At 35.3% G+C, this 12,276-nt stretch overlaps 1 protein-coding gene across 1 annotated transcript in view; it reads left to right on the top strand.

Moving 5' to 3' along the window:
• AGBL3 (ATP/GTP binding protein like 3) overlaps positions 1–12,276 on the top strand; it is a 102,151-nt gene that overhangs the window by 46,938 nt on the left and 42,937 nt on the right. The window contains 5 exon segments of the mRNA XM_021079175.1: positions 1,254–1,416; positions 3,614–3,740; positions 4,746–4,846; positions 5,050–5,162; positions 6,147–6,205. Of these exon segments, the coding sequence (XP_020934834.1) occupies positions 1,254–1,416; positions 3,614–3,740; positions 4,746–4,846; positions 5,050–5,162; positions 6,147–6,205 (563 nt within the window).

Below are 12,276 nucleotides of genomic sequence, written 5' to 3'. Positions count from 1 at the left end.
GTATTTATTCTTCCAGATATAACAAATAGTATATGTCATTTTGGTTATTTAAGTAATATAATAATGCCACATAAAGTTTGGTAATAGGAAAAATAAAGGCCAAAATGCCCATAATCCTACAACCTTAACACCACTATTTTTCACCTTTTGAAAGCCTGTCTGTTAGTTTTTTTCCAGAACCATTTTGGGAGGCTTATTTTTTATTTAACATTCATTGAATGGCTAAATTGCAGGCTAAGAACTATGCTCTTAAGAAATGATTTCTTTAAATTATTTATTAGAAATTTACCAGAGAAACAATCATTTCAAACTTTGTTTCCATTTTCCTCAAAACTGTATTTACTCACCACATTACTCGGGATTAAATATTAGTTGTCATCAGGTACTAAAATTTTTTACACATATTTGGGTTCTTATGTGCATAGCACTGTTCTAGATGTTTTGAAGCATTCCCTATCCTTAATGAGATTAAATATCAAAAATATAAAACTTGCCTAGGCAAGTGCCAAGTAAATGGTACCATTATTAAGTGCCTCAGGAGTTCAAAAAAAGAAAAATCTATGGGCTTGACTAGTTAGAGAAGAAGTAAGACGTGAGGTTGGTGTTGAGGGATAAGGGATAATATTTGCATTTACAAAGATGAAGAAAGATATTTCAGTCAGAAAGAATCTGAGTGAGGGCTAATGGGCACCTCACCTAGTGCTGTTTTCTGTGTACAATAAAAAATCAATTTCTGCCTTAAGAAAAAAAAGTTGCCCTTCATAATTTTTAAAAAGCCCCTCTGCTGACCCCCAAGTGGTTTTGCAGTAGGAACTACAATTCATTTGGGGATCTGATTCAGCTTAACATGGGGCCTATTTTACAAGAACTGAATTTTGCTTTTCATTCTCTAATATACTGTAACCTGACTTGGTACTGGTTCAGCCTTCAAATATATGTTTAATTTCCAGGTAGTGCTTAGCCACTGTGATGTTAGAAATTTAAATGAAAATATTAAAATGGTTCTCAAAAAAAAAAAAAGGAATCCTGTTGGACAAAGTCTTAGGAGTAGGTAGATTTTATCCTTTTTTATACAATTAATAGGAACTCATTGTAGGTATTTTTAAAGTTGTATATTAATAAAAATATGCAGTATAGGTAAAAAAAAAAAAACAAGCTGAAAACTAGGCTATAAGAAATTCTATTCACATAGTTACAACCGTAGGAAAAGAATGCATAGGGAAAATGTAGTAACTTGTTTTTCTTCTTGATAGACTGATGGAGAAACGAGAGGTTATTTTATATTGTGACCTTCATGGCCACAGTAAGAAAGAGAACATCTTCATGTATGGCTGTGATGGTGGTGATAGATGCAAAGCTTTGTATTTACAGCAACGGATCTTTCCGCTTATGCTCAGCAAAAATTGTCCAGATAAAGTAAGCACCTTTAAGATTTTCACTTTACTACATGTTGTGCATGTGAGACAGCAGATAGTCTTAGTCAGTAAATTGCTTTATTATTTACTTATTTTGACTGATGTATACAATTGACCATGTGAAATGCTTAGTGACCAATAATTTGAAATATAAAGAAAAATGCCCATTATCCTGCCACCATACTTAATGATAAAAGACTGTCTTCCTCCTAAGGTCAGTAACAAGGCAAGGGTGTCCAGTCTTACCCCTTCAATTCAGCCTTATACTGGACGTTCTAACAAGTGCAATAAGGCATGAAAAAGAAATAAAAGGCAGACAGATTGGAAAGGAAGCAGTGAGGACAACACGATTGTCTTCATAGAAAATACGAAGCAGGAGTTCCCGTTGTGGTGCAGTAGTTAACGAATCTGACTAGGAACCACGAGGTTGCAGGTTCAATTCCTGGCCTTGCTCAGTGGGTTCAGGATCCGGCGTTGCTGTGAGCTGTGGTGTAGGTTGCAGACGCGGCTCGGATCCCACGTTGCCATGGCTCTGGTGTAGGCCAGCGGCTACAGCTCCGATTCAACCCCTAGCCTGGGAACCTCCATATGCCGTGAGAGTGGCCCTAGAAAAGGCAAAAAGACAAACAAAAAAACACACGAAGCAATCCGCAAAAACTCCTAGAGCTAATCAGTGAGTTTAGCAATGTCATAGGATGGATACAAGGTTAACCCACAAAAACCAACTTCATTTCTATATACTCACAGTGAACAACTAGAAATCCAAGTTAAAAACAATAACATTTACCATAGCTCCAAAATAAGCGAAATACTTGTGATGGCAAAGGAATGGCACAAGAGAATTTTTAAGAGTTGATAGAATTGTTTTGTATCCTGATTGTGGTGGTGTTTATACAAATCTTTATATGTGTTAAATTCACAGAATGGAAAACAAAGTCAACTTTAAAAATTGTGTGGTAATTAAAATTACAAAAATGCATGATACTGATGTTATACAACTATCTTTCAGATTATCTTTCATATGAAAATAAAGTATCTCTATTCTATTTTGAAAACTACAGCACTGATCTTCATTCCTAAATATGTTCAGGCTCCTTCCTATAACTGTTTTAAAGTCAACACTATCAAGACTTAATCAACTAGGAGTTCCTGCTGTGGGTTAAGGATCTGGTATTGTCTCTGAGGTGGAAGGGTTCCATTCCTGGCCCAGTGTAGTAGGTTAAAGATCCAGCATTGCTGCAGTTGTGGCACAGTCTGCAGCTGCGACTTAGATTTGATCCTTGGCCTGGGAACTTCCATATGCTGCAGAGGTAGCCAAAAGAGGAAAAAAAAAAAAAAAAAAAAAAAAAAAGAATCCACTAGTTTTGAATGCAGTGTTATATATAGACTAAAAAGTAAAACTTATTAGAGTTCCTATTGTGGTGCAGTGGAAATGAATCCAACTAGGAACCATGAGGTTGTGGGTTCAATCTCTGGCCTCACTCAGTGGGTTAAGGATCTGGCGTTGCTGTGAGCTATGGTGTGGGTCGCAGATGTAGCTCAGATCCTGCGTGGCTGTGGCGTAGGCTGGCGGCTACAGCTCTGATTAGACCCCTGGCCTGGGAACCTCCATATGCTGTGGGTGCAGCCGTAAAAAAAATAAATAAAAGACAAAATAAAATTTATTGCCAGAATTTAATTCTGTATTTCTATTTATTTATTTATTTTTTTTGTCTTTTGTTGTTGTTGTTGTTGTTGTTGTTGTTGCTATGTCTTGGGCCGCTCCCACGGCATATGGAGGTTCCCAGGCTAGGGGTCGAATCGGAGCTGTAGCCCCGGCCTACGCCAGAGCCACAGCAACGCGGGATCCGAGCCGCGTCTGCAACCTACACCACAGCTCACGGCAACGCTGGATCGTTAACCCACTGAGCAAGGGCAGGGACCGAACCCGCAACCTCATGGTTCCTAGTCGGATTCGTTAACCACTGCGCCACGACGGGAACTCCCCTTTATTTTATTTATTTATTTATTTTTTGTCTTTTGTTGTATTTCTCAGAAATGTAAATATATCATCCTTAAAGTGAGTTATTTCCATTAGTCAGGAAATAAAAGCAGTTCCAGAAGTTTTTGCCCTCCTTTTTCATTGACAGTTCAACTTCCTAAAAAAGACATTGTGATTAGAAAAGCAATGGGTCTCATTTTTATTTGCTTCTTTCCAGTTTTCATTCTCAGCTTGCAAGTTTAATATACAGAAGAGCAAAGAAGGAACAGGAAGAGTGGTAATGTGGAAAATGGGAATCAGGAACAGCTTTACCATGGAGGCTACTTTCTGTGGATCTACCCTGGGTAAGATCAAATATCCTCATTCATGACTGTCAGAGCTTTAAACCAAAGAGACATTTTTAATATGTAAGATTAATAGTGTAGACAACTGGATAGTGAGCACTTTCTTCCTACTTAGATGTAGACTCATAGCTAATCAGTTCTGTAAATGAGATGAATAAACAAACTCCCATTCTAGGCATCTCTATCTGATCATTTTCCTCTGTTTAGAAAAGGAAGTTTTAACATATATATAGAATTCTTACTTGGTTGTTTCATAAACTAATTTTTAATTGCTTGTTTTGGGGTGTGTGTGTGTGTGTTTTTTTTAAGAGGGAGTTCCTACAGATGACTAATGATTTCAAGAAAAAGCAATGCTCATAAAAATATAAGGATAGAAATATTTTTGATGGATTTGCTCTTTGTAAGGCAAAATAGACTGGGCTGTGTTTTGGTTTTTGTCAATTTATGTTTTACTTGTTTCCTTAAACTAAAAATAAAAATGTGCTCTAGTTCCATTAGAAAGCTTTTAGTCACACCTATCATATCTTTAGAATGACACATATTATGGTAATTGTCACATTATTAGAAAATGTATCAATTCAAAGGAAAGTGCTGGAAATCCATATGTGTTAACTTATGGCTTGTTTTTAAAGCACCTTGAAATTGATATGACATGATTAATGATGATGAAAACATTGAAATATTTACCCACGTTTTCCTCTAAGAAATATCGAAGTTGATTAGAGTGTTATAACTGGCAATCAAGTATTCCATTACTTTCTTACTGAGTTTTCTGCTGCCTTGCAACACAGACTAATCTGTATTGTCACCTTTGGTCTAAGTGGTGGAGAGGAATGAAGGAAGCAGTAAGCTTTTAGATGACCTGTCCCAGTGTAGAAAATAAGGGACAGAATATGGAATCATATCAGATATTTTATTTATACTCTGTTTTGCAACTTAGGCCTACCTGCTTTAAAAAAATGTTTAACTCACTTTCAAGGGTGGATAAACTTATTAATGTTTTAGGTAATAAAAGAGGCACTCACTTCAATACAAAAGACTTGGAGTCGATGGGATATCATTTTTGTGATTCTCTCTTGGACTACTGTGATCCAGACCGAACCAAGGTAAGTAAAGTCCATTTGGTAATAGATCAGCCTCCAGTTTCTGAGATAATGAAACCTGCCTGTAGGCCTACAGCAGTGTTATTCCTATACCCCAATAGTGTTCAGTGGGTTTTGGCACTTGATATTCCAGATATCTATATTCAGTTAGTTTAATTAGGAAATAAAGTTGTTTTATAATTAATTCATCTGTCATTTTCTCCTAGTATTATAAATGCCTAAAAGAACTAGAAGAAATGGAAAAACATATAAACTTGGAAAAAGTCCTTGATGATTCAGATACTTCTCTGAAAGAAGTTACATTGGATCTAGAGTCTAGGTAAGTCAAGATGGTGGAAGCAGTATAATTTGTTGTGCTGGTCTGTGATAATTTATAATAATACTAGAATACAATTGTCCATCTGTACTGAAAATCCTGGCTATAGGTGGAGGAAAATTTTTTCCCATGCACATTATGTTGACCAGACCTCATCAAGCCTTCATTTATTTATTTATCTATTTAAATAGTATTAATTGAGCACCTACTATGTACTCTTTGTGAAAGATATAAATTACTTTTGGTTTTTTTTTGAAAGTATAGATAATTTACAATGTCATGTTAGTTTCAGGTGTATAGCAGTAATTCAATCATACATACATATATCTATTTTTTACAGATTCTTTTCCCTTATAGGTTATTACAAAATATGAGTACAGTTCCCTATGCTATATAGTAGGTCCTTGTTGGTTATCTATTTTATATATAGTAGTGTATATATGTTAATCCCAAACTCTTAATTTATCCCTCAAATTGTTTTTAATGTTGTCATTACTCAAAAAACTAACACATTTGTAGAGATGCCATATAAATAATCTAAGCCAGTGAATAGTAAGTGCAGAATTTAATTTAATGCCAACAGAATGTTACTAGAAAGAAGGTACTAATTTTAGTACAGTTCCTATAGGAAAACAGAACAAATGTTTGATTCTTCTCCTTTATAAATTTTCAAACTTTGAGTTAGTGTTCCTGCAACCTCCAGTGGTAACTAATAAGTTTGTTTGCAGATAGAAGATTATCATTTTGAACTCATGGATTTGTTTATATTTATATTTGATATGATAGTCAATTTCAGTCATTATTCTTCTAATATCATCTAATGCCTGAAACTATCAAACATCTACACCTTTTTAAACGTCCCTCTTATAATTAGAACTATTTCTACCATTTCAATGAGATAATAAAGTAAAAGTAACAGTTGAAAATTTAAAATGCCACCAAAATATTCTGTAAATTAAAATAATTTTTTTTTTTTTTTTTTTGTAGTAGCCATGGCTCTGACAGTTCAGAATCCAATGACTCTCAGACTTACCTCCTCAAGTTAAGTTCTCAGGTATGATTGAAAATTTCTGCCTATGATATGGATACACTAAATAGGAACTCTTCTTACTGTGACTAACAGTCAAGCAAAAAGAAGTCTAAAGTTGTCTAATTATTGTATCACACAATTATTTCTTCCTTATTATATACCACATCCTTAAATCATAGAATTTTCTAACCTTAGGGTTTCTCAACACCCCTGCTTCACTGATGAGACCCGTTGATCCACTGAGATTAAATTACTTCTGAAAAGCCATACCACTTGTTAATGAGATAACATATATCATTTGACTGCTAGTCTAATATTCATTTATTTATTTAACTATATACTGAGTTCTGACTGTGTGCTTGGGAATATAGCAGTGAACAAAGCAAGACAAAAATCCTTGCCTTTTGTGGTTTATATTCTCATTGTTAGGTTGTTTGCTTTCTTTGATGTTGACTTCTATGAGCTGTTTATGGATGTTGGATATTAACCCATTATCAGTGGTATCGTTTGCAAATATTTTCTCCCATCCAGTAGGTTGTCTTTTCATTCTGTTGATGGTTTCCTTGACTGTGCAAAAGCTTTTAAGTTTTTTTTTTTCAAAGCTTTTAAGTTTAATTAGGTCCCATTTGTTTGTTTTTGTTTTCCTGTGCTTTGGATGGCCAATCCAAAAATATTGCTACAATTTCTGTCAAAGAGTTCTGCTTATGTTTTCCTCTAGGAGTTTTAAGTTTTCCAGTTTTCCAGTAGGTCTTTAATCCATTTTGAGTTTATTTTTATATATGGTATAGAGAATGTTCAAATTTCATTCTTCATTGCTTATTGAAGAGACTTTTTTCCATTGTGTATTCCTGCCTCCTTTGTCATAGACTAATTGACCATAAGTGCCTGGGTTTATTTTCAGGCTCTCTATTCTGTTCCATTGATCTATGGGTTTGTTTTTTGTGCCAGTACCATGCTATTTTGATTACTATAAGCTTTGTAATATAGTCTGCATTCAGGTAGCATGATTCCTCCGGCTCTTTTCTTCTTTCTCAAGATTGTTTTGACTGTTAGGGGTCTTCTGCATTTCCATACAAATTTTAAAATTATTTATTCTAGTTCTGTGAAAAATGCCATTGGTATTTTGATAGAGATTGCATTGAATCTGTAGATTGCCTTGGGTAGTATGGTCATTTAAAAATATTAATTCTTCCAATCCAAGAATAAAGTGTATCTTTCTATCTCTTTGTGTCATCAAGACAAAAGGCCCTGAAGGTGACTAAGAGGTCGTAGGGCCACTAACACCTAGGTTTTAATAGGGCAGACAGCTTCCAACAGAGACCACGGAGGCAGGCCACCTGAAGCTGTGAGCTATGGTGTGGGCAGGGTCCTGACAGAGACCAGGCATGAGTAGCACCCTGCCAAGCTGTTGGAGTGATGTTGTTAATCCAGTGGGTCCAGAAGGCAGAGCACTAAGCCAAGGAGGATTATTCATGACCTTTAAGACTTCACCAAATCTGCTTTGCTGGGTTTTGAGCTTGCTTGGTGCCTATAACCCCCATCTTTCTTTCCTGTTTCTCCTTTTGCATTGGAAATGTCTATCTTGTGCCTATCCCACAGTTGTATTTTGGAAGCACATAACTTGGCTTCATGGGTTCACAACTAGACAGGAACTTAACCTCAGGATGAATCATTTTGAGTCTCATCTATATCTGATTTAGATGATATGGAGATGAGACTTTGGAGTTTAGAGTTGATTCTGAAATGAGTTAAGACTCTGGGAGTTTGGGGGATGGAATGAACATGCTTTGCATATGAGAAGGACATGAATTTGGGATCAGGAGTGAAATGCTATGGTCTGAATATTTCTGTCCCTCCAAAAGTTGTATGTCGAAATTATAATTCCAGATATTATGGTGCTAGAAGGTAGGGCCTTTGGGAGGTGATTATGTCATGAGAAGAGAGCTCTCTGAATGAGGTTAGTGCCTTATAAAAGAGGCTCCAGAGAGATCCCTAGCCCCTTCTGCCACATGAGGATACAACAAGAAGTATGCACCCAAACGAAAGCTCTCACCTGACAATACTGACACCCTCATCTTAACTTCCAGCCTCAAGAACTATGAGAATATTTCCATTATGTATAAGCCACCCAGTCTGTAGTACTTTGTCATAGCAGGTGAACAGACTAAGATGTCGTATTCACTTTCTGTTGCCAAGTAACTACTCCATACCTTAGCAGCTTGAAACAACAAACATTTATCATCACACGGTTTCTGTGGGTCAGGAATTCAGAAGTGGCTTATCTGGGTGATTATCTAAAGTCTCTCAAAAGATTGCAATGAAGGTATTGGTCGGGTTGTGGAATCATATAAAGGCCTGATTGAGGAAGGATCCATTTTTCAGTTCGCTTACATGTTTATTGACAGATCCAGTTCCTCACAGCCTGCTAGGCTGGAGTCTCAGTTCCTTATTGGCTGTTGGCTAAAGTCTTTCCTTAGTTCATGGCCATGTGGGTTTCTCCATATAGCCACTCACAACACGGAACTAGCTTCCATCAGAATGAGCAAGTAAGAGAGCAAAAGAGGACACGCAAGATAGAAGCGACAGTCTCACTGCAGCCTAATCTCAGAAGCAGAATCCCACCATGTTTGTCATGTTTTATTCATTAGAAGCTAGTCACTAGGTTGAGCCCAATGACCTAGCATTACAGAAGGGTATGAATACAAATAGATGGTGATCATTACAGGCCATCTTATAGACTGTGTACCACAGATGTAAAAGCCATTACTTTAATTTGATCTTTGTCTCAAGGCCGTGTTGAAGCCAACCTTGAAATTCTAGGATTTGGGGTTCTCTGTTTTTCCTCTCAATTCAGTTTTTTGTCTAAATAATTTTGAACTGATTTCTTTTCTTGTAGCACCTTATCAAATGATGCTAGCAACAATCAACTCATACTCTAAACTTTCTGCTTCAAAATCTCTGTCCTTTGACTCAGATCTGTTAGGTACATTTTCTCTCTTTCATACTATCACAGAAGACAGTTTTGCTAAATGTATCACCTCTACCTAACTTGTGTCACTAATTTCCCAGCTTCCTATAACAGTTTCTAAACCACCTGTTGTTACTTACTCACAAAGCCAGTGACTTTCATATAGTTTAGGTTCTTATTAGGACAGGATCCCACTTCTAGGCATCAATTTCTACACTGTTCATACTTTATTCATTAAAACATATTTCTTATCATCTATATTCTAGTCCACTGGTCAATATTTCTGTCCTAATGCCAGTCACACTATTTTGATTCCTGTAGCTATGTAGTAAGTTTTGAAATTAGGAAATGTGAGCCCTCCAGTTTTGCTCTTTTTCAAGATTAGTATTCAGGGTTCCTTAGGGTTCCATATGAATTTCAGAATGAATTTTTCTATTTCTGCCACAAATGTCATAGGAATTTTGATAGGAATTGCCCCTAATCCATAGACTGCTTTGGATAGTATTGACATTTTAATAATATTAAGTCTTCTGATCAGTCAGCAAGGGGTGTGTTTCTACTTATTTATGTCTGCTTTACTTTCAGCAGTCCTTTGTAGTTTTCATTGTACAGTTCTTTTATCTCCTTGGTTAAGTTAATTCCCAAATATTCTATTCTTTTTGATGCTATCGTACATGGAATTGTTTTTATAATTTCCTTTTCTGATCATTATTCATGTATAGAAATGCAGCTGTTTTTTTGTATGTTGACTCTATCCTGATACTTTGCTGAATTAATTTATTAGGTTAAACAGTGTTTTGGTGGAATCTTTAGGATTTTTAAATATCAAATATCATCTGCAAACAGATCATTTTACTTTTCCTTTCCAATTTAGATAACTTTTATTTCTTCTTATTTATTTCTCTGGCAAGAACTTCCAATACTATGTTCAATAGAAGTGGTGAAAGGAGACATACTTGCCATGTTCCTGCTCTTAGAGGAGGTGCTTTCAGTCTTTCTCCATTGAGTGTGATGTTTGCTATAGGTTTTTCATAGATGATTTTTATTATTTTGAGGTAGTTTCTTTCTCTGACTAGTTGCTTGAGTTTTTTTTTTTTTTAATCATGAAAGGGTACAAAGTTTTGTCAGATGCCTTTTTTGCATTGATTAAGGTGATCATATGTTTCTTTTTTCCTTCATTATATCAATTTGGTGTATTTATTGATCAATATTATATGTTAAACTATCCTTGCATTCCAGGAATAAATCCTCTTTGGTCATGATGTACAGTCCTTTTAATATGCTGCTTAATTTGGTTTGCTGGTATTTTGTAGAGGATTTTTGCATCAGAGTTCTTAAGGGATATTGGTCTTTAGTTTTCTTGTAATGTTTTGTCTGGCTTTGACATCAGGGTAGTGCTGGCCGTATATGAGTTAGGCAGTGTTCCTTCCTATTCACTTTTTTGGAAAAATGTGTGAGAAATAGCATTAGTTCTGCTTTAAATGTTTGGCAGAATTACTGGAGAAACTGTCAGGTCCAGGGCTTCTTTTTTGGAGTGGAAGTGGGGGGAGGGAGAATTTTGATTACTCATTCAATCTACTTATCTAGTTATACGTCTATTTGTATTTTCTATTTCTTCTGAGATAGTCTTGGTAAATTTTGTGTTTCTAGGAATTTGTCCATTTCATCTAAGTTATACAGTTGTTCATAGTACTCTCTTAGAATCTTTATTTCTGTAGAATTGGTAGTACTATCCCCACTTTCATTCCTGATTTCAGTACTTTTTCTTCTTAGTCCTAAGCTAAAGATTAGTCAGCTTTGTTGATCTTTTCAAAGAATCAACTTTTGGTTTGATTTTTCTCTGTTTTTCTATTTTCTATTTCATTTGTCTGTGCTCTAATCTTTATTATTTCCTTCCTTCTGCTGGCTTTGGATTTAGTTTTTCTTCTTTTTTTAGTTCCTTAAGTTGTTTTTCTAATTGAAGTACAGTTGATTTACAATGTGTGTTTCAAACGTGCAGCGAAGTGATTCATATATATATATATATATATATATATATATTAGATATATTCTTTTCCAGGTTATTATAAAATACTGACTCTAGTTCACTGTGCTATATATATAAATAGGTCCTTGTTGATTATCTATTTTATATATAGTTGTATATGTTAATCCCAAACTTCTAATTTATCCTTCCTCCACCCTTTCCCCTTTGGTAAACATAAGTTTGTTTTCTATGTCTATGGATCTATTTCTGTTTCGTATATAATTTCACTTCCATCACTTTCTTTAGATTACACAAATAAGTGATATATGATACTTCTCTGTCTCTGTGTGGCTTACTTAATATGAAAATCACTAGGTGCATCCATGTTGCTGCAGATGGCATTATTTCATTCTTTTCTATGGCTCTAATATTCCATTTATACATACACACACACACTACATCTTATTTATTTATTCCTCTGTCAATGGACATTTAGGTTGCTTCCATGTCTTGGCTGTTGTAAATAGTGCTTCAGTGAACATTAGTGTGCATGCATCTTTTCAATTATGGTTTTCTCTGGATATATGCCCACAAGTAGGATTGCAGGATCCTATGGTAACTATATTTTGTTTTTTAAGGAACCTCCGTACTGTTCTTCATAGTGGATGTGCCAGTTTACATTCCCACCAACGGTGTAGGAGGCTTCTCTTTTCTCCACATCCTTTCCAGTATTTATTGTTTTGTAAATTTTTGCTAATGGCCATTCTGACCAGTATGAGGTATTATCTCACTGTAGTACTGATTTATATTTTTCTAATAACTCTTGATATTGAACATCTTTTCATGTGTCCTTTGGCCAACCACAAGTCTACTTTGAAGAAGTATCTATTTAGATCTTCTGCCTATTTTTTTGATTTTTTTTATATTGAGCTGCCTGAGCTTTTTATATATTTTGGAGATGAATACCTCGTCAGTTGCATCATTTGCAGATGTCTTCTTCCATTCTGTAGCTTTCTTTTCATTGTGATTATGGTTTCCTTTACTATGCAAAGGCTCTTAACTTTAATAAGGTCCTATTTTATTTTTGTTTTTATTTCCATTACTCTAGGAGGTGGACCAAAAAGAATATTGCTACAATTTATGTCAAAGAGTG

Source organism: Sus scrofa, chromosome 18 (assembly GCF_000003025.6).
Source record: "Sus scrofa isolate TJ Tabasco breed Duroc chromosome 18, Sscrofa11.1, whole genome shotgun sequence".
NCBI lineage: Eukaryota > Metazoa > Chordata > Mammalia > Artiodactyla > Suidae > Sus > Sus scrofa.
This window is presented reverse-complemented; position numbering and strand designations above follow the sequence as displayed.